This window comes from Melanerpes formicivorus, unplaced genomic scaffold, assembly GCF_026170545.1.
Source record: "Melanerpes formicivorus ecotype bairdi unplaced genomic scaffold, bMelFor1.0.p_v2 SCAF_92, whole genome shotgun sequence".
NCBI classification, from domain to species: Eukaryota; Metazoa; Chordata; class Aves; order Piciformes; family Picidae; genus Melanerpes; species Melanerpes formicivorus.
Window position 1 is genome coordinate 2,122,075 of NW_027142444.1, and position 22,640 is coordinate 2,144,714.

General features: G+C 55.6%; 2 protein-coding genes across 2 annotated transcripts in view; both read right to left on the reverse strand.

Annotated features, from left to right (window-relative positions):
* Positions 1–986: 986 nt before the first annotated feature.
* On the reverse strand, positions 987–11,230 carry EREG (epiregulin). The gene is made up of 5 exons (XM_068165783.1): positions 11,116–11,230; positions 4,295–4,378; positions 3,745–3,868; positions 2,857–3,003; positions 987–1,374 (listed from the first exon to the last, which is right to left on the reverse strand). The coding sequence occupies exons 1-5, from the start codon at positions 11,159–11,161 to the stop codon at positions 1,314–1,316; spliced, it is 462 nt and encodes a 153-aa protein (XP_068021884.1). The 5' UTR covers positions 11,162–11,230; the 3' UTR covers positions 987–1,313.
* Positions 4,354–22,640, reverse strand: part of MTHFD2L (methylenetetrahydrofolate dehydrogenase (NADP+ dependent) 2 like) — a 56,588-nt gene continuing 38,301 nt past the window's right edge. The window contains exons 11-14 of the mRNA XM_068165782.1: positions 15,660–15,763; positions 14,378–14,469; positions 12,607–12,665; positions 4,354–4,378 (exon numbers count right to left, since the gene is read on the reverse strand). The gene's annotated coding sequence lies outside the window, so the exon portion shown is untranslated. The remainder of the gene's footprint in view (positions 4,379–12,606; positions 12,666–14,377; positions 14,470–15,659; positions 15,764–22,640) is intronic.

A 22,640-nucleotide genomic window follows, 5' to 3' on the forward strand; every position in this document is an offset into this window, starting at 1 on the left:
TGTGCTAGAAGGGCTGCAAAGAATGCAGCACAGAGAGCTCAACCCCGAGCTGCAGCCTTGCAGCAGCCTGGAGCACTGTGGCTCTCCTGCTGCAGCATCTGTCAGGTGTAGTGCTGGCCTGCTCAGATCACACCTTCCCTGTGCTAAGCACACATCCCCCCTCCTCCTCCTCCCACCAGCACTTCCCCTGTGGGGACAGAGGTGCACTGAGAACCGGCAGCTGCTGGGCAGAGCTGTTTCATCACAGCCCAGCCTGCCTGACCACACCTTTGCTGTGGTTGGTCCTCGTCAGAGGAAAGATAGCAGGGAAAGTAGATCCAGGCAGGAAGTGGGGATCAAGCAGGAGAACAGTAGAGCTCTGGTTTCATCATTTCACATGACTCATCTTTCCCAAAGACAGGGAGGGGTACAGGACACATGGCCAGGGCAGAGCCTTTCCCTCCTGGGCTCCCTCCTGGTGCACTCTGCAGGATGATGCAGACTTAGGCACCTTTCAGATGAGAATGGTGACTGAACAACACACAGCAGAAGGGCAAAGAAAACCTGAGAGTGAGAGCACCTTGATCTCAAGAGTGTCAAAGACAGGCCAGCAGTGGGAGGAGAAAGAGTCACTTTTTTCCTCCATGAGAGTCTCTGGCTGACTGAGAGCTTCCACAGAATCCCTCTCCCAGGTCCCACCGCTCTTTCTTACAAGGAGCCTGATGCACAGCTCAGGAGGTCACACACAGCTCTCACACTCCTGAACACCCAGCAAGACAAGGCAGCAGAGCTCAGATGGCCCCTTGGTGAAGATGGGGAGTGAGGCAAAGGCTGTGCTTTTCCTCACATCTTCTGAAGGGTGAGCAGAGGTGAGGGGAGCAGGGCTGGCCCCTGCTGCCAGCTCCCTGGGGCTTCTCTCTCCACGGGCGGCAGCCGGGGCCTCGGAGGCCCTGCTCGGCGGCGCCCCACCGAGCCTCACTTCAATCACACCAGCAGGCCACTTTTTGTCTGGAACTTTTATTGTCAAGGAGCAGAACGGTTTGGAGCATATTCACAAGAATAAATACAAAATTACTCTGAAGAGTAAGCAGCTGAAGCTCTTATAAAAATATATCTCTGTCCCCGGAGCCGCCGCGGCAGGGCTCCCCTCGGGAAATAGTCTGTCATACAAAAATAAAACACTGACAACAACAGGCTTGACCTATACTGATTGGCTCACCAAACAAGTGGAATCTCTCGAAGGACATAAATATTGTTAACAAAAATAACATTTAAATAGGTGGGAAGCGAGGCCACCCGCAGGGGCGGGGCGCGGCAGGAGGCCTCCCTGGCTCCTACAGGGCGCCCACTTCCTTGTACTCGCTGGAGGTCGTTTGTCTCCTCTTCGTCCTGTACCTGGAGCAGAGCAGAGAAGGGTTAGTTCTGCAAAGCCAGCTGCTGCAGAGGGCTTTGGGGGAGCAAAGGGTGAAGGAAGGCAATCAAAAGGCTGCATGACCTCCTTGGGTTATTCTAAGCCTCTAGCAGCTAGGCTCTGTCTGCGCTCACTTCCAGGGCTGAGACAACTTGCATGCGGTCTCCTTCCTCTGCTCTTCACTGAAGATTTCCCATCTACATTACAGGCTTGCTGCTGGCACTAGGGCTGCCTGAGAAATGCTGCTGCATCCTTTCTGCAGCAGGGCTGAGCACCCCAGCCAGCCAGGCCACCTGCTGAGATGAGGAGCTGGAGTCTTGAGGCAGGGAAGAGGAATCACGGTGGTCACCAGCCAGCTGTCTGCTCTGTCAAGCTGAGCTCTCTCTCTGGGGGTTGTTCCACCCTCTCAGCTCTTGGGAGCTCACCATTAGTTGTGAGCCTGGAGAATGACTCCTGCTGCTCCACAACCATGGGGACTACTGCCCTCCATGGTACAGGGATGGTGATGCTTATGGTATCAGCCACCACACCACCAGAGCAGACAAACAAATGAGCAGGCACTCATCCAGTGCGCTCCAGTTCCTGATCATGGGGAAGGGGCACTTCCAAGGAAAGGAACTGAAATCCTCCTGGTGCCTGCCTGCACTCTCACAGAATGTCAAGGCCTGGAAGGGACCTCCAAAGATCAGCCAGCCCAAACCCCCTGCCAGAGCAGGATCACCTAGAGCAGATCTCACAGGAGCACTTCCAGGCAGGTTTTGATATCTCCAGAGGGAGACTCCACAACCCCCCTGGGCAGCCTGTTCCAGTGCCCTGTCAACCTCACAGGGAAAAAAAATCCTTCCTCCTGTTTCCATGGAGCTTTCCATACCTCAGCTTCCACCACTGCCCCTTGTGCTGGCATTGGGCATCACCCAGCAGAGCCTGCTCCAGCCTCTGGGCACTCACCCTGCACGTCTTTATCAACATGAATGAGGTCATCCCTCAGGCTCCTCCTCTCCAAGCTGAGGAGACCCAGCTCCTTCAGCCTCTTCTATGGAAGGTGTTCCACTTCCCTAGTAATTTTTGTGGCTCTGTGCTGAGCTCTTTCAAGCAATTCCCTGAGGTCCTTCCTGAACTGAGGGGCCCAGAACTGGACACAGTACTCCAGATGCAACCTCACCAGGGCAGAGTACAGGGGCAGGAGAACCCCTCTTGACCTCCTAGCCACAGCTCTTCTAATCCACCCCAGAATGCCCTTGGCCTTCTGGGCCACAAGAGCACATTGCTGGCCCTTGGTCAACCTTCCATCCACTGGGACCCCCCAGCTCCTTTTCCCCTTCACCGCTCTCCCACAAGTCAGTCTCCAACCTATCCTGATCCACGGGGTGGCTCTTTCTCTACCTTCACAAAGAGAGGTGAGCTGGGCCCAGCTGAGCTGCCCCCAGCTGAGCTGCCCCCCTGAGGCAGGAGAGAGCCCTGCTTACCTCCTGCAGATGTAGTAGCAGGCGATGGAGATGGCGCCGAGGAAGAGCAGGACGATGATGACGGTGAGGGCGACGTACTCCTTGCTGAGCGGCTGCCGCACCAGCTCCGAGTGCACGCAGCGCACGCCAGAGAAGCCCACGTCACACCTGGGGGGACACACAGAGTGAGGGGCTGCACCTCAGCAGGACACACACCAGGCTGGCCTGCTGCCTCCTCAGCACCTGCAGCTGATGCAACTCAAGCCCAGGAGGTCCTAGAAATGGCTGCAAAGCCATCAGGTAAACGAGGAACACCCAAAACCCACTAACGCCTTCACTGTACAGGCTGGGTCAAAGGAGAGGCCCTGCTGCCTTGCCTGGGGTCTGGACCTCACACTGCTGTAGCTGCAGAGCAGCACATCAGAACCCCAGGTTGGTTTAAACACAGAAAGGCCTTGAACACCTCCAGGGAGGGGGCAGCCACAGCCTCCCTGGGCAGCTTGTTCCAGGGTCTCCCCACCCTCACTGTCAATGAATGAGTGTCCCAGGCTTAAGATGGGCTGGTGACTGATTTCAGGTGTCTCAGACTCTCACCCAGCTCTCACTGGAGCCATCACATGTGCTCAGCACCTGTTTAAGTGTAGCTGAGAGGTTGGATGAGGCCTTGAGCAACCTGGGCTAGTGTGAGGTGTCCCTGCCCACGGCAGAGGGGTTGGAACTGGCTGACCTTGAAGGTCCCTTCCAGCACAAACCATTCTATGAATCTGCTGCTCCTCTCCAAGGTTTCCTGAGCATTTGAGTCCTCTGCTGGGCTGCTGTTGCAGCTAAGCAGTGAGACCAAAGCCCACCCAGAGCTGATGTCAAAGCCAGCTCAGAGGGGGCTGCAGGACACCCCATGCCCTCTCCTACCTGCAGTAGTGCTCATCCAAGTCCACTATGTAGACACACTGGCCGTGGAAGCAGTAGTCCTTCATCTCAGGCTTGCACCTGGTTATCCCCACCTGAGCCACACGGGGACTGTTCTCTGTCTGGACTGCAAGGAGACTTAGTTAGCACCTCACCAGCCTGATTGTCCTGCCCCCTTTCCCAGACAATGCCCAAGCCTCCCAAGCACAGCTGACAGCCACGCTCCCAAGAGATCCCAAAGCAGCAGGCATTACAGCAGACAAAGCCTCCTGAGCAGGGAGAGGATGTTCCCAGCTTGGCTTTCCCTGGGGAAGTTCCCCAGAAGCTGGTTCTGCCTTTCCAGCAGAGCCCTCACCTCAGGCAGAGCTCTGCTGCTACAGCAGCAATGAAAGGTGAGCTAAAAAATGGCTCTTGTTCAACAGCACTGAGCACTTGGCAGGATCTCAGCAATGCCCTCAACAGGAGAATGATTTCCAGGGGCACCTCAGTGAGGCCCCCAGCCCAAGCAAGATGGCAAGCAAAGAGCTGTTGTCTACCTGTGCAGTTCACTTACTCAGTGCTGTTGTGCAGTTCTCCATCTCACCAGGCCCACACAAGGGGATCACAGTTGTGCCCAGGACAGCTTGCCATAGGTAACCTGGAAGAGAAAATAAAGAAGAGTGAGTCTGGATGCTCCTCAAGTGCAGTCAGCTACTCCAGCTGCTGTACTTGGCAAGTTCAGGCATGGGAACAGGCTGCTCAGGGAGGTGATGGAGTCCCCATCCCTGGAGGTGCTCAAGAAACCTGTGGCCATGGCAGCTGGGGACATGGTTTGATGGCCATGGTGGGGTTGGGTTGAAGGCTGGATTCAAATGATCTTGAAAGTCTCTTCCAACCAAACCAATTCTATGATTCTGTAAGCTGATACAAGACCAACCAAAGCTTTTGATCTCAGCAGGGGAAGCAAAAAAGTGTTGCAAGCTGAAAAATCCAGAGCAGGGAGATCTGCTGCCCAAGTGATGCCAGGCAGCCCCCAGGGACACCTCTGGAACAGCAGCTTCTGATGAGCAGGAACTTGGTGTCTGTGACCAGCTCTCAGCCCCACTCTGAGTGACAGTGGGCAGAATAGGCTTGGAGAGCTCACCCAGGGCAGGCAGGAGCCAGGCCAGCTCTGATCATACCAGGCTTCTGACCAGGCTGGCATGGCACCTGCACAGGGCACACCTCATGGGGTTCCACAGCTGGCCATGGCCACCCAGCACTCATCACAGGAGTTCTGTGAGCAAAATCAAGCTGGCCTTGGGTCACAGCAGTGCAGAGAATTTCCTAGGGCCCAGCAAGTGAGTGCAGCTGGTGACTCAGCACACCAGGGCAGTGCTGAGCCAGGCTCAGCACCTCACTGCTGCCTGCAGAGGCCACATGCTGCTCAAGGTAGGTTGGACACCAAAGCTGCTCTCCAGCAGCAGAGCTTCCTCAGCCCTCTGCCTGCAGCCAGGCTGGGCAGTTCCTGCACTGATGCCCACTTCTGCTGCAGGTCCTCAGTTAACAGGCAGCTAACAGGAGATACCAAACCCTCTTCATCTAGCCACTGGACTACATTGGTTCCTGACCACCTCATGGGGCCTGTGCCAGTGTCATTTATCTGGGCAGAACCTCAGAAGCAGACAGACCTCTGTCCTTCCTTCAGCATCTATCCTGCAGCAACCTGCAGCTCAGTGGGCTTGATGTGGGCACCAAACACAAGAGGAGGCTGCAGCAGGCAGGCTGAGGAGCACAGCTGCATTTCCTTGGGGAGCAAGGGCCCTTCTCTGTCATTTAGTTTGACATCTCTTGGCTGTGGAGAGCTGCACAGGCCCAGCTGTCAGGCATCCCACTCATTAAATGAACATTTCCAAGCAGGATCTGAGGGCCAGCTGAGGTCCTTGCAGCTTCATGGCTAGCCCATCAGGAGCAGTCAGTATCTGCCTCAGCTGGCCATGAAATGCACTTGGCTAACCCTGCTGCTGTGGTCACAAACTAACCTGCTCATGAACTGCTGAGTCACCAGCCCCATTCCACAGAAGTCTGTAATTTGTGTCTTTGGGCTGTTTGCCTCCATCAACTTGTCAGGTCATGCATGGCTAATGCAGGGAGTGTGCCTTCATAATTTCTTGATCACTCCAATTCAACTCCAGTTATTAGAAAGTTTCATTACATGTCAAAGTTAACTCCAGAAGTGATTTATGGACTTCCTGCAGCTCATCTCTTTCTGGGTGATAAGGAGGCTTCCTTGAGACTGTGCTGCAGCTTGCTACAGGAGCAGCAGGAGAGGGGCAGGGATTTGGGGGTGTTTGTGCTCATTCAAAACACTATTCCTCCTCCTCCTCACCTCCCTCCCCTCTGCATTCACAGGCTCACAGGATGTTAGGGGTTGGAAAGGACCTGAAAAGATCAGCCAGTCCAACCCCCCTGCCAGAGCAGGAGCACAGAATCCAGCACAGGTCACACAGGAACACATCCAGATGGGGCTTGGAAGGCTCCAGAGAAGGAGACTCCACAACCTCTCTGGGCAGCCTGCTCCAGGGCTCTGTGACCCTCACAGTGCAGAAGTTCCTCCTCATGCTGAGGTGGAACCTCCTGTGCTGGAGTTTATATCCACTGCCCCTTGTCCTATCCCAGGGTGCAAGTGAGCAGAGCCTGTCCCCTCCCTCCTGACCCCCAGCCCTCAGCTATTGATAGATATTGATTAAATCCCCTCTCAGTCTTCTCCTCTCCAGACTGAACAGCCCCAGGGCTCTCAGCCTCCCCTCATAAAGCTCTTAGCCAGGCTTCCACCAAAGCTTTGGAAGAAAGGATAAAGAGTAGGTCCAACCAAGTGAGAGCCACAGCAGCAGCCCCATGCTGTTGGCATCCTGACTCTACAGCAGCCCAAGCTGGAGACATGGGTGCCTGCTGACGTGACTCAGCAGGACCTGCCTTGCACTCCCGTGGGGCAGGCCCAGCAAGTTTACTTTCAGGGTGGGATTTTTCCCTTTCAAACAGCACTGTGCTCGCTGTTTGAGCAGCTGGACACTTCTGTGAGGCCAGCTGGAGACAGACAAGTGGAAGTGTTTGAAGGATGAAGCCATGGGCAGCCAGACAGCAGCACTTCAGAACAGCAGGCTGGGAGCTTCAGCCACAGACCTGCTGTCCCAACTGATGCTGGGAAAGGAACATCTAATGACTCAGTCCTTCCCAGGAGTGCTCTGGGCCCTGTCCCACTATGTGTACACCACAGCACTGCCAGAAGGGATGCTGGAATCCTGAGACTAGTGAGAGTTAGTGGCCTGAAGCTCTCTCCTGTCCTCCACACACTGCTGCTGCCCTCTGAGTGATGTGCTGCAGCAACAATTGGTCTGGGGGACAATGGCAGGAATGGAAGACCCTGAGATCCCCACTTCTGTCAGACTTAGCTGAGCAGATGGCTTAAGCCAGCTGCTGATCCCTTTCAGCTTGCATGTTTCCTCCATCTCACCATCACCTGAGCAGTTCATTCTCAAGCTGAAGCTCCCAGTTTGAGAGTTGCCAGAACCTGCCTTTTTGCATCTGAAAAGCTCCAACCTAGGGTCAGCTCTTCTCCTTGCTCCAGGCAGCACCACCTTCCAGATGAGGAAAGGCCAAGACTCAAGACACCTGTGAGGGCCAGGTTAAAAACAACCTCTTCCAACACTGACCAAAGTCCTGCCCCATTCCATAGTCTCCCCTGCCTGGCTGCAGCTGCAGGCTGGCAGGGCTGGAGTACAGCCCTGGATATCTGCTGACAGCCAGCAGGACCTGCTGTGTTTGGGCAAAGTTCTCCCTGCTCTGCACTCTTTCTCCTGCCCTTTCCCCCCTGCACATATTTCTCCTCTGACACAAGTGGGAGGGGGATCCTGCAGGAGGATAAGGGACCTGCACCCACAGTGGCCCAGAAGAGTTATCAGGTGGTGGATACCCAAGGCAGGAGCTGGGGGAGGAAGTTGTGCTGTCATGACTCTACTGTTCACTAAGCAAACATCTACAGGCACCAGATAAGAGGCATGAGATGGTGGCTATCAGGTGTGCCTGGCAGGGATGGAGTGTGGCACGCACTGCTGCACCACCATCCCTGCAAGGCTGACACTGACACAGAGGCTGCTGCTGGAACAGGAACAGCTCATGGAATCCTAGAGTGGGGTGGAAGGGACCTGAAAGACCATCCAGTTCCAACCCCTGCCACGAGCAGGGACACCTCCCATCAGCCCAGCTTGCTCAAGGCCTCAACCAGCCTAGCCTTGAACACCTCCAGGGAGCAGGCATCCACAGCCCCCCTGGGCAACCTGTGCCAGTGTCTCTCCACCCTCACTGGCAAGAATTTCTCCCCAGTCTGCAGACTAAACCTGCCCTCCACAAGCTTCAGTCCTGCACTCATCCCTCCATGAAGGAGGACAGTGAGGGATAGACCCTGGCTGCCTTCACATTCTGCAGCCCTCACCAGAGATGATCTGCAAGGGCTTATTGAGGTCTGCTGAATGCAGCTCTGTCTCCCAGAACAAGTGTGCAGGATGCACACAGAGGACACACACAGGACACAGGTCCCTCTGCAGGATTTGCACCCATTTTGAAGGGCAACTGTCAGGTTTCCAACAGGACAGTCACCAGCGGAGTTGGTTTTGCTGTCACCAAGAAGTCCACATGAAGAAGCCCCTGTGATGCTACACCCATCCCCAGGGTGCCTCTACCACAGTGGCAGCACTGACACTTCCTGGGTGGGCTGCACTTGCAGAACAGTGCCAAGGGTAGAGGTACCCAGGCGAGGTGTACCTGGAGGATCCCTGCCCATCTGAACTCCAGAGACAGACCAAGGTGCATCCCCATCACCTGATTTTAGACACCCAGAGCATGTCTGACTGCCTACAGCTCTCCTTGTGCAGGCTGAGCAGGACATGTGGAAGTTGGCCAGTCTGTCCTGCTGGCTTTGTGAGCCTTGCTTCTGCCACCATTAGCTCTACTGCGTGGCTCTGCTTTTATGCAAGGCTTGGCTGTGCCACCCTACCCCTGGCTCACATCAGCCACAGCACCTCCAGAGTTCACCTCCTCCACACAGGCTGAACACTTTTTCCTGGGCAAGGGGAAGAAGTCACTTGAGATCATTTCAGCCAGCTCAGCCAGAGCACACCTCCCCATCCCTGCACTCTGGGTATGTCATCTGGCTGCTGCTTGATGTTCTGGCTGGGATTACTTGATGCCTAGTTGCCTGATGATGTCCATCAAGGCAGGCACCCAACACTCCTCTTCCTGAGATGAGACATACAAGATGTACAGGTTGCTCTTCTTGCCCATGTCACAGGAGATGCTATCAGCCCTTCCCTCATCTCATCCCTCTCCACTCTCTGTACACCTGGCCTGGTGTCCACATGGAGGCACCAGATGTGGTGGACTCAAGTGTCTTTACATGTTCCTGAGAAGTTGTGTCCAGCTTTACCCATCTCAAATTCTGTACCCATGGCTTCAGAACTGCCAACTCAAAGCCTCAGATGCCCTGAGCCAGGCGAGAGCAGCTCTAAGGCAGCCCTGGAAGCAGCAGGCTGAACAGGAAGGCTATTGCTCCAGACCTGCTCCAGGCCCACATGGTCACCTCCAGTGCTGTGCCAGCACTTACCCTGGAGCAGAGCTAAGGCAGATAACGACACGTCCTGTGCACCCAGTCACCTCAGTGCTGCTTCCACCCCTCTGCTCACCTACACACCACTGAGCCCCTTCACGTGCTGCCCCTCTGCCTGGGCCGCTCTGCTTTCCACCACACACACAGGGACAGAGGTCCCTCCAGCCCAGAGAGAGCAGGAATCCATTACTGCCTCCAGCCAGACACATCAGCCATCTCCAGAGCCAGTGCCACTCGCTGATGCCAAACGTGACACAAGGAAACATCAGGTCAGCAGCTGGAGCCGTCCAGCCAGCCTGCAGATCCGAGGCCTGCCTTCTGCACCGAGTGGCCGTCATGGTGACACAAAGAGACCCATGCCAAGGCTGCAGCAGTCACTCATGGAGAAGGCAGGGCCCGGGCTTGCTTGCCTCACCACATCACCGTGCGGCTGGCACACCACCACAGCTCCTCAGGGGCGAGCTCTGCCGCCGCTGCCCTCCTGCTGCACAGCCAGCAAGACCCCCACGGCCAGGCCGACAGTGACGGAGTGCCTGTCGCTGGGGCTGCTCAGCAGGAACTCCTGAAGCCTGTCTGGGGCTGGCACCAGGCCAGCCTGCTGCCAGCAGCGCTGCCGCCCTGGGAGGGCAAGGCAGCGGAGCGCCGGTGCCGTGCGTGGTGATGCCACCCAGCCATGACTAACCTGCCCCTCACCAGGAGGCTCCCTGCCTGCCCCGGAAACAAATAAATCCACACACAAATCCAAGAAGACATACCAGTTCCTGCCAGTGCCAAGCAGGGCTGACTCACAGCCTACAAGGTGCTTAGCCCTCTCTCCTGGCAAGCAAGATGCTGTGCAGTGGCTGCTCCACGAGCCAGTGGCCAGGGTGAAAGAGAGAAACCCATGGGGTGAAAGAGAGAAACCCACGCTGCGGGGAGCTGAGCGCAGGAGGGAAGAGCTGCCCCACGAGAGGTCTCAGGAGCTCAGCTTCCTCCCCACCTGTGGCCCTGAGCCGAGCAGCAGGACGATGTGCCTTGGCACCAAAGCAGCCTGAGCGTGCCAGCTCTCGTCCCACCTCGTGTCACACCTCTGCCAGCACCCTCCCAAGGAGTGTGGCAAGGAGCAGCTGTTGCCCCACAGCACTCCCAGGTTCCAGGGCTCTCGATGCTCCAAGGCTTCACGTGTTCACCCCTCCAGACTTTCAGGCAGCTTATGTCATGCACTGGAGTAACACACTCCTGGTGAGGAGGTGGAGAAGCGTCAAGCAGAGGGAGGCTACCACCTGTTTTCTTGCCATCAGGAAGTCTCTGCTGCCGTGGGGATCCACCTGCTGAGCTCACCCTGAGCACCCTGAGCAGGGTGCAGGCAAGCAGGACTGGGCTGCAAACAAGGTCAAGGTGACAGAGGACAGCCTTGAGCAGGGCTGGGGAGGAGAGTGAGGACTGCTACCTTTGCTCAGTACCAGAGCATGCCTGAGTGCCACACAAACCATGAAACAGCCCCGAACATCAGACCAGAGCCAGTGCTGTGCTCTGCTCCTCACCTCACAGCCACCCAGGTACTCCCATCCCTGCCCATGACTTCATCTCAGGGAAGAACCACCTCACGTCACCCGAGGGCCAGCTGAGCTCTACCTTCTGTCAGATTGTCCATCGGGCAGAGCCTGCCCCAGCACTGAGCCCGGGTGTCCGACCCCTGCCCGGTCCCGCCAGCCCCCGGGGGCAGCAGAGGAGCCCCGGGGGAGAGCGGAGCATCGCGGGGCCCCGACACTCACCGAGGAAGAGCAGCAGGCTGCGGAGCGACAGACACCTGGTACCCATCGCCCTGGCGTCCCGAGGAGCGGAGAAGGAGGAGGAGGAGGAGGAAGCACGGGAGGCAGCGGCAGCAGAGGCTGCGGGAGCGGTGTGGTGCCGGCCGCGCCGCCCCGGACCTTTATGGGCCGGCGGCAGAGGCGGGGCGCGGCGGTGATGAAACCCGGCGGGGCTGCGGGCTCCCGCCCGGCCCCGGCCTCCTTGCTTCCTGCCCGCCGCCCCCGGCAGGCCGTGCCCGCCCCCGGCCCCCTGCACCCCGGGGCGATGCAGGGGCTGCACCCCAGCTCGGCAGTCCCCAGGGAGGGGGATGCCCGGCTGGCCGCGCCCCCGCCTGCCCCCTGCGGCCGCTGCCTGCTGTCCAGCTTCCTCCATCCCTCCCTTCCTTTAGCGAGCACCGCTGCAAAGAGATCACCTGTCCCCTCTGAGCATCTGGCAAAGGCGCTGATGCCCAGGACCTCCAGGGACAAGGGATGCCCATGGCTGACTGCCATCCTGACTTGGCAGAGCTAGAGAATGGTTGAACTTGACAATATTAAAGGTCTTTCCGACTAAACTGACTGTGATTCTTCATGGCCTCAGCTGATGGGTGCCAGGTGTGAGGGTCTAAGACTTCAACCAGTGCAGCGTGGACCTGGACCACTGAGCTGCTGCACTGCCACCAACACTGCCTGCAGATGAGCCAAGGTTTGGCCAGCACGTCAGGGCAGGCAGCCAAACTCCTGCTGCCTCCCATCTGCTGCCATGTCTGAAGTGACCCTGGGCACATGTGCTGTGCCAGGAGCCCTCGGTGCCAGGAGCAGAAATGGTCTATTAAGTTGCAGCACAGCCACAGGAATGCCACATCTCACCCAGCAGCCAGACCTGCTGCCACGCTCCCAAGGTCAGCGCTGCCCCTCCAGCCCTCGGCCCTGTCCCAGCCTGGCAGCACAGGGCAGCTCCTGGCAGCAGGAGACCTTCCAGTCACTTAGTTCTGGCTATTTCAAACAAATGTCCTTTCAAGCCTCTTGCTGGCGTGTTGGGCAAGGCCTGGTTTGGTGCCTACACCCCATCATCAGACAACTGAGGGAGAACGCATCCCCAAAGCCCTGCTGCCCTGCTTGCCTGGAATATAAAGTGTGTTTTATCTCAGTGAGCTGCTCAGCCACAGCAGGTACTGCTTTTCCTTTTAAAGAAACGTTTCCTCCTCTACCTTCCTGCTCTCCACAGTCAGAAAAGGCAAGGTGCTACCCACCTCACTGCAGAACTGATAAGCCTATCTCTCAGTGCAAGGAGCTGGAGTGTGAGAGTGAGGTGCAGCTGATGACTCAAGCATCCATAGCTTCTCTGTTTTACAAGCGGTTATTGATCCAGGAGTTAAGGGGAGCAGACACTGGAGAACATGATATACATCAGCTCCCTGCTCAGACTGGAAGCAATAAAGTCATTCTGGGTGCTGGAATGGAGCTGGTACTTACAGATCACAGCTCTCCCTGTGCCCCGAGTGCCTCCTTAGCTCTACAGGAGTGTGGAGATGCTGAAATGGAACAAGGCAATGTGTTACTCCCAGAGCATCCTGGTGCCAGCAGCAGTTACTCATTACTCAAAGGGTATGAGAGCTGGTGAGACAAATATCACAGTATCACCAGGGCTGGAAGAGACCTCGAGGATCATCGAGTCCAAGCTGCCACCACAGACCTCAGGACTAGACCATGGCACCAAGTGCCACATCCAATCCCCTCTTGAACACCTCCAGGGATAGAATAGAATAGAAGTAACCAGGTTGGAAAAGGCCTTTGGATGGTGACTCCACCACCTCCCATAGGTCAAGATCAAGATCAGTGTGAAAGTGGCCATTAGAAGCTCTCCCTCCACAAGTCAGTGGGACACTGAATCTGTTCCTGAGTCCCCCTTCCCCCCCCAGCCTGGGGCTCCTGGCCTGCCCCACCCAACCAGTCCTCCACCGTCAGAGCAGCAGACAGCAGGGCTTTTTTTTGCTGCCACATGACTGTTTCTGTTGCTTCTTTAATTTGGGCTGATCCCCCTCATTAAAGATTTTATTGCCTGCTCTTTCAGGGCTCGCAATGAGTAAAGGAAGGGACTGCCACGATTAGTGAAGCATTTCTGTGTGTGGGCACAGAGATGTCTTAAAAAGCAGCATCACCCCAGAACTTCAGCTTTATAATTATTTTACACTCAAATTCCTGCATGATTTATCCTCTGGAGGACAGCATCTAATTATAGTCCTGTACCGGTACCCAGATACCAAGGAAGGCTGACACAATGGGAGCATTCATTGGAATTTCCTCTTTCAGATTTGAATAGATGGAAAACAAGAATCACTGGCACATCTTTGCTTCACCTTTCTGCAATGTTCTCTCTCCCCTGCCATGTGAGCCTGCAGCTGGCATCCCTGGCTGGGCCTTTCGCCATCCTCCCCCCCACGTGGAGGCTGCCGCGGTGCACACCTTGAGAGCCACATTTGCCAAGAGGCTCTCCACAGGGAGCAGCACCTTCCTGCACCCATAGGCTCGCTGGAAGGCAGGCCCAGTGCATCCCAGTACGGAGTGACATGCCCCTGTGGTGCTGATTGGGCAACCCAGCATCACGGGTGCGCTCCAGCTATGGCCTCGATTTCAGCTGGGGTGAACTGGCACGCCCAAGGTAGTGCAGGGATGGATCTGTGCCACCTGGCATCAGGCCAGCAAGGAGCCCCCAGAACCCCATGGCATTCCTTGCAAAGAGTAAGAAGCACACCAGGAGACAGCCTCAGAGCTGTGCAGAAGGTGTACTTGCTTTTATCACTTCACCTTAATGACTGCCTTTAAAGAAAGCCTCTCCTTGTGAAGCAGAGAGGCCCAGCTCAAGGCCCCGCTGTGCTCAGTCCTCTCTCAATGCCACAAGCACTCACCCAGCAGACTCCTAGCAATCATTATTTCAAGGGTATGGATTGAGCTTTGTCTGGGCTAATGGCTGAGCTTGATGGTCTTGAAGGTCTCTTCCAACTCAACCACTCTGTGACTCCATCAGCTGATCTACCACTGATGACAGAGAGGGTTTTCTACCAACAACATCCCCTCTTCAGCTGAAGAGGGTTAAAACCACAGGCTGAATGGTCAGTGCCCTGAACACTTCTCCTGATGGTGAACTGCTGTGGGAGATGTCAGTGTTCCTAGCACTCAACTGCCACTCAGTGTCTTGTGTTTTTCCCTAACTAAACCCAACATGACAGGTGACCACACCACTTACTGCAGCTGCTTTCTGTAGGACTCACATCCAGCTTTACACCTTGCTGCTGAGGGGATGGATCTGCACTGGTTTTGTCTCCCAGGAAGAAGGACCTATTGGCAAAAATCAACATCTTCCTGTCAGAAAGCATTTCTGAAAGCAGAGGAAGGTCATTGCTAGTCTTGCAGCGTCACTGTTACACACAGAACACCCAAAAGCAGCATTTCTTGGAAACATGGGCCAGCACTTCTGAAAATAGCAGGGGTGCTTAGGTCACTGTGTGAGGTAAACTTCTAGAGAGCAAGCTTCGTGAGAGGTCCTCAAGAAATGCTCTGCAAAGCAGATGGCTGACTGGAGTGCAGCTCACTTGACAGCACTCTCCCTGGAACCACAGGAGATGATGAAAATCACAAGCAGGGGGCTCACAAGGAAGCACAAATGCCCTAAAAAGGCAATATATTTATCTGGGATCATAAATGAGACAGCCTGGAGGAGATGAAGTAAGGAAAACCTGGAGCCAAACTTACTCCACACAAAGGTCAGTCTCAAGCCTGCCATGGAGGTGAGGGCTCACTTAAACAGCCAGGCTTTCCCATAAACCAGGAGAGCTCCAAAGCTGCCCCAAGGCTGGAAGTGGCCAATGCCTCTTCCTGTAAGTGCAGGCTCAGGTCAAAGCTGCTGCACAGCATGGAAGTTTTGCTGCTTAAGCTCCCAAATCTCCCCAGTTCACTCCTTCCTGAGCCAGACTCCTCGCTCAGCACTAACTAGTGAGGGGAGAAGCCCAAACAGCCAATTCCCATCCATCTCAAGGTGTCCCAGCAGATGGACAGCTCTGCCAGTTCATTGCTCCCTACAGGGCAGTGTTTAAGGCTTTATTCTTCTGGCTTGTGTGCCATTTCCATTACTCTCCCCTGGGCAACTCCTGAATGGCTCAACACATCTCTCTGGCAGGCAGAGCTCCCTAATGCTGGGCTGGTGTTTTCCCTTTCTAATTACAGCTCAGAGCTGCATGCTGAGGGATTTCTTCGCCTCCCAGGGCTTTGCAAGCTTTTTTTTTTTCACTTAGGGAATCCTTCCATGGCTGCTGTCTTCACCTGCTGCTAAACAAACCTGGGCAAGTGTTTTATGTGTACCCCTCTAAAGGCTCTCATCAAACCCAGTCCCTCCTGCATCACCACCCACATTTTCTAGCCACTGTTTCTCCTTGCTCCAAGTTGTTAAGAATATGAGAAGGACCAAGGTGGAAGAAAAGGGGGTTTTGCCCACAAGCTGCAAGCAAGCTGGGAGAACACCAGCCCCTCACCCAGCAGTCCTGAGTGCTGTCCTGTCCATCAGCAGCTCCTTTCAGTTCACCAAGTCTTTCCTTCATCATCATTTTTCCTTCTCCAGGAAGATGAGGGCTAACCACTGCAAGACAGAACACATGCAGGTATGGAGACCACCCTCTCTGCTGGCTCAGCATGCACACACCTGGGTGCAGCACTCAGACCCTGACCACTGGACACTGTATCTGACACCATTACATGAAAGCCTGTTCCTGGTGGCAGCCATGTGGCCCATCTGCTCCTGGAGCAGGGTCAGTCCAAGACAGAATACAGAATGAACCAGGTTGGAAAAGACCTTCAAAGATCATCAAGTCCAACCTCTCACCCAGCACCATCTAATCAACTAAACCATGGCACCAAGAGCTCTTCCTAAACACCTCCAGTGATGGTGACTCCACCACCTCTCTGGGCAGCCCATTCCACTGGCCAATCTCTCTTGCTGGGAAGAATCCCTGAAGTGTGTGCTGAAGCCTACCCACACAGGAGAGGCAGAGCCCTCTGCCTGTCCCCGTCCCATGTGGGTACCTGGGCAAGCAACTGAGTGGACCTACAGCGGCTTCAATCCCTCTGGCAAGCACATGTCACCCTTGCCACTCCTGCAGGGGCTGAGGGGATCAAAGCAAGAGAGCAGAGAGAAGGCTGACTTGTGGGCTGCTCCCCAGCCTCAGAGCTGCCAAGCAGCAGCAGCACCCAGCTGTGACACACCCTGAGCTCCAGGGGACTCCGGCCATTCATAGACTCCACACTTTGGCTGCGGCTTAGTGGTGCCTGTCACCTGCAGCCAGCCATGTGCATGGGAGCTGGGGCACCCTGGGCACGAGGAGTGTGTCATTAGGGCCGAGGGAGTAAACAGCAATTCAGCTGAAACCAGCTCAGCCAGCTGAAACCAACTCTGGGCAAGAGGCGCGGGTCCACGCTGTATTTGTTTGGCCTGGTAACCAGAGGCAAGCATGGCAGCGGGTGGACTTAGTGGAATTCCCCCATCCAATGGCATTATGGGACACTCCCATTACTGTCCTGATAATTACTCTTAATCATTACTATTACCGAAGTGACCAAAAAAAAGGCTGTCAGGAGCAGGCCTTCATTGTTCTGGCTGTTGTCACGCAGAGGTGATGAGACAGCCTGCCCCAGGGAGCCCATAAACACGGCTGCCCAGTTCAGCACCACGGGCATGCTGCAAACTAGGGCACCCTCATCCTCAGTGAGGCTCCCCTACAACCCAGCCATCACAGCAAACCATGGCACTCCCTTGGGGTCACCCCAGCTCGGAGCCAGGCTGCTGAAACACAGCTAGAAGGGGAAAGAGTTGACCAGGAGAGAGTCTGGGGTCGCATCGCTCAGAATCCCAGAGCGGCTCGGGTGGGAAGGGGCTTCAGGGAGCACCCACTCCAACCCCCCTGCCGTGGGCAGGGATGCCTCTCAGCTAGACTTGATGGCTCAAGGCTTCATCCAGCCTGGTCCTGAGCACCTCCACAGAGGGGGGGCATGCACAACTCATCAAGACATTCCCAGTGTGTGTCTTCCCTGTCTGGGCCCAGCCTGCTGTGAAGCTCCCAATTCTTTGATCTCCAGTGAGCTGAACACCTCCAGCTCCCAGGAGCCAACCATGACTCACATGGCATGAGGAAACCTCTGGGCTTTGCTTTGGAAATGACCAAAACTATGTGAAATCATCTTCCAGTCACCTTCTCCTCCCATCCATGCTCTGAACACCACCCCAGGTATCCAAGCCTCCCCAGACACCGTTCCTAGGTCACAGACTGAAGACAAGGATTAGCCAGATTAGTCACGGGCTGGGTACCAACAGGGAGCCCCAGGGAAAGGCTGGGGGCCCCTGTGGGGCTGAGAGGGGCAGAGACAGGCACAGGTGGGAAGCACCTGCCTGCAACACTGCTTGTTCCTCCCATGTTTGCAGGGCTGGCTGCTATCAGCCACCAGGACAGGAGGCAGACCTCACTTTTTGGTCAGAGCTGGCTGCTCCCCTGAAGTGCAGCCTAGATTTCTCCTGGACTAAAAAGCACAACAAAATGTGTTCAGTCCCTACACGTTCTCTGCTTGCCCAGCAAGCAGCTGTGGGTTTACCCAATGGCCAAGCAGAGGCAAAGGCCTAGGCCTGCCCCCCAGGAGCTCATCTTCACCTCTCCAGCCATGGGAGGGTGTTGGTGGCTTGCTGTGTGCACGATAGATGGGAGCAGGAGAGGAATCTGGAAGTGGATGTCCCTGGGGAGAGGTGCCAGCAGCTGGTTGGCTGTGACACTTCCTCGGTGTGGTACAACACATCCACCCCCTTGTCCTCCTTCCTGCAGCTTGGTGTTATTTAAGAGGTGCAGGAGATTTGCTTTATGTAAATCAAGTGGGACAGGACAAGGCCAGGGCAGGGTTTAATTAGATTGGTGCTGCTTATTAAGAGCAGAGCTAAGCTGGGGCTGGCAGTTCTTGTGTGATGCTCCTGGGTTTTTTTGTCCTCTGCACCCAAAGAAAGGGCTCTGGGTCAATCAGCACATCAATGACATTGAAAAGGGTCAATTAGCCAAAGCTGCCACACACAGGCTGGGGCTCTGACTCCAGTTCAGCTCCTCAGCAACAACAGTTGCTCTACCGGACTTGCAAAGGAAAAAGGCATCCCCAAAGACTGCAGCTTTGGAAGAGTCTGAACAGAGGCTCCACATCAGATGCTGAGGATGAGGCTCTTTTGGCCCCCAGCCTGCAGCAGAGGTCACCCCTCCACACACAACACTCACACTGCAGCTCCACACCCAGATTAATCCACCCTGCCCAGCAGCCTGCCAGCAGCCCGCCACAGGCCACTGAGCCAGTGTGGGAGATGGCCTCTCTCAGGAGAAGCATGGCAGCCTGTGCAGAGTGCGGCCCTGCTCTTCTGTCTCCATCCTGCCTTCCTGAGCCTTCTCCTTGTTTGGTCCTTGTAACACTGGCCCTCGGGAAGCAGGAGAGAGGCTTTCAGGCAGAGCTGCTGTGCACAGAGCTGATCACCCATCCTGCCAAAGCAAGCACAGGTTAACTGTGATCAAGATGAGGCCTCTCTGCAAGCCTCTTCCCCCTCTCTGCTGGAGTGCTCTTATGCAACACTCTGCTGCACGGGCTCGACTGCAGTGGGGCAGCTTTGATTGCCACGTCAGGCCCAGCACTGCCCAGCGCCGGGGCCGGGGCTGCCTGTTACGCAGACGCCGAGGCGGCCGCAGCCTGCGGGCAAGGCTCTTCGATCGCCGGCGTGGGCTCCATAAACAGGATGTGAACAGCTTGTAAATATCCTGCTGGAAGGGCCTCAGCTGTGCTCACAAGCTCACTGCAGGCCAGCCTCACACATGCCCATCTCCCTGCTGCAACCCCACTGGTCACATTGCACAACCCCTCCTGACCACAGCAAGGGCCTCCAATTGCATGGCCGAATGCTTCTGCTTCATGGCTTCTGCCAAGCCCTTGGGTTTTGACAAGGATGAGAGGGAAGGGACTGGAGCTGGAGGAGGGCAGATTGAGACTGGAGATTAGGGAGAAATTCTTGACAGTGAGGGTGGGGAGACACTGCAACAGGTTGCCCAGGGAGGTTGTGGATGTCCCCTCCCTGGAGGTGTTCAAGGCCAGGCCAGATGAGGACTTGAGCAAGCTGGGCTGCTGGGAGGTGTCCCTGCCCATGGCAGGGGGCTGGAACTGGATGAGCTTCAAGGTCCCTTCCACTCAACCCATTCTGTGAATCTAGGAATCTTCAGAGCACTTGCTGGGGCACTGTCAATGAGGGAAACCATCTGTGTGGCTGCCAGCATTTTCCTCCCCAGCACGTATCAGGAAAAGGCCCTGGGCTCACAAGTCTTGCTCATCCTGCACAGGGAGACTGACATAAGCATTTCATCACCTTCCCATTCTGCATCTCCTGCCCCTGCACACCCCCAGTCTCTGCTAAGAAGGGCATCAGCCATGCTATGCCACAGAGAAGAAAAAACTAGACCATGGCTTGCTTCAGTCCAGCTCCCAGAATAGCCTCAGTGAGGCTGGTGTCACCAAAAGCTTCTTAGACAGGACCCCACCTCCTCCTCCTCCCGCCCTGTGCCAGTCCCTTGGGTGAAAGGGGAGCAGGAGAGGCTGCTCCTGATGTGGTCTGAGTCACTGAGAGCAGCCTTTGCCTTGGCTGGAGCCATGTGGAGACACAGCCTGCTCTGCTGCCACCACCAATGGGAAACGTTGGACCTGCTGCTCACACCTCTGACCCATCCTCAGCAGCACCTGCACAGACAGCCCCATCTGAGAGAGGTGTTTGCTGGGAGCTAAATGGCCATCAGCTTCTCCTGCCCTTGAAAGCCAGCAGGAGAAGGCAGTGGAGTGCAGTCCTGACACACTGCTCCCAGGGCAGCTCACTGTCTGCTGCACTCTGAACTCAGCTGGGCTTCAGATTGCTTTGTAGATAAAGCAGGAGGAAACTGTAACTTAGACCCACTGCAGGAGTATCTACAGCTAGGGAATGAGATAACTCAGTGCCCTTGAGGAGATATGAGAGGCATTTAAAGCATAAAAATTGCTAACCTTTCCCTTAGCAGGCAGGCAGCTGAAGGCAAATGCCTCTGCTCAACAGAGCCTGACAGTCTGATGCAAGCCCTCACAAGCAAAGGAAATGAAGGCTTGGAAGCAGCCATGGTGCAAGGATGTGCAACCCCAACGACAGAACATCCCCCATCAGCTCCAAACCAAGCATCTCTGGAGCACTGCAGGGCTGGCAGAGACCATGGGCAAAGGGAGTGCAGGGGAGCAGGGGCAAGCACACTGCCCCTACGGGTGCTGAAGAGAGGCAGAGAGGTGGTGCTGAAGGAGATGGTTTAGCACCAGCCTCGGTAGAGTTAGGGAATGGTTGGACATGCTGATTTTAAAGGGCTTTTCCAACGGGAACACCTCTGTGACTCCATCATTTCCAGGTGCTGTCCAGTGCTCAGTCTGCCCCATGGCTGCTGGGCCAGATGCTGCTCACCGCCTGCTGACTGAGGCTGGGAGCTTTACTGCTCCTGCCAAAAGCCTCTGTTGGTTATCTCCTGAAAGCCCCAGAGAGGCAAACCAGTTCTCACCCCACTTGACTAGAATCAGTAATGCCTGAAACTCCCCCCAGTTGCTGATGGGCTGCAGGAGGCAAGCAGCAGAAGCAGGCAGAGAAGCCTTCACTGAGTGTGACAGGCAAGGGGAGCCTGCCTGCCCCCCACCAAGCACACTGCAGGTCAGGTCACTTCTCCATCCACAGGTGCAAGATGTCACTTAAAAGCTCAGGTTTGGTTTGCCATCCCCCAGCACTTAGCAGCTCCCCTCATGGTCTGCAACACTTTCATCCCCACAGCATCCCTGGAGCTACTTTGACACTTCTCCCATGGCAGCATCAAGACATGCCCAGTGCCCAGAGCCTACTGAATCACAGAGCACACAATGGGTTGGGTTGCAAGGGACCTGAAAGATCATCCAGTTCCAAATCCCTGCCATGGGCAGGGACACTTCCCACCAGCTCAGCTTGCTCAAGGCCTCATCCAGCCTGGTCTTGAACACCTCCAGGGAGGGGACATCCACAACCTCCCTGGGCAACCTGTTGCAGTGTCTCCCCACCCTCCCTGTCAAGAATTTCTCCCTAATCTCCAGTCTTAATCTGCCCTCCTCCATCTTTGATCCATTCTCCCTTGTCCTGTCACTACAAGCCCTTGCAAAAAGCCTCTCCCCAGCTTTCTTGTAGCCCCTTCAAGTGCTGCATGTGTGGAGGCAGAGAGCTGAACTTGCAGCTCCCAGGGTCACTCCCAGCCATGTCCAGCACACACTTGCATTTGTGAGTTGCTACTGAACACCCAGCTGCCTTGGCTCTTGCCTTGGTCTTCCACATCAGGCAGCTCCTCTCTAAAGAAAGCTCCACAAACTAATGGGACCTTGTCAGAATCCCATGGCACTCAAAGGACACAAACACCCAAGGACTCAGGTGCTTCAAGCAGCCTGAGTCTGCACCCACTGAAGACAGCAGAGGTTTCACTATAGCCTGCAGCAGGGCTTGAAAATAGGCCAGAGCTAATTGGGAAAATCACATTCTCCTCAAAAGCCTTCAGTGGAGGCTTCAGCTGCCACAGAAGCCTTCAGTGGAGGCTCCAGCTGCCACAGAAGCCTTCAGTGGAGGCTCCAGCTGCCACAGAAGCCTTCAGTGGAGGCTCCAGCTGCCACAGAAGCCTTCAGTGGAGGCTCCAGCTGCTATATCTCATGAATACTTAATGGTCTAAACAACAACCTAAACAGCCCCAGGGCTCTCAGTCTCTCTTCACAGGGGATGCTCAAGTCCCCTAATCATCCTCGTGGCTCTCTGTTGGACTCTCTCTAGCAGATCTCTTGTCTCTCTTGAACTGGGGAGCCCCAAAGTGGACACAATACACCAGGTGTGGTCTCACCAGGGCAGAGTAGAGAAGAAGCAGAACCTCCCCAGCCCTGCTGGCCACACTGTTCTTGCTGCACCCCAGGATCTCGTTGGCCCTCTTGGCCAGAAGGGCACATTGCTGTCCATGGAGAGCTTGCTGTCCACTAGGACTCCAAGGTTTTCTCTGTGGAGCTGGGAGGAGTGTGAGAGGCCACAAGGTCTGCCTGACTGCCCCTGCCCTCAGTGTTTCCAAGGTCACAGCCCGAGAGCAGTGTGTGGTGCCCTTGGCCTGCGTCACTCCCTGGCTCCTCCTGGCAGCAGGCAGGAAGAGCCACCTGGTGTTTCTTGGCTCCTGCACACGTTTTTCACGCACAGGGGAGCACCTAGCTCATAGAGAACATTTTTTTTTGCTGCTGTAAACTTGATGGAAAAAGTAGTGATGTAGAAAGGAATTCAGGCTGAGAAGTGCCCGAGGGAGGAGATCTTTCAGATGTATTTGCACAAGAGAAGTCATAAACGTGCCACCAGAAATGTCAAGAGAAGAATTAGTGAGGCAAGGGGAAAGGCCAAGGGAACTTCCTGC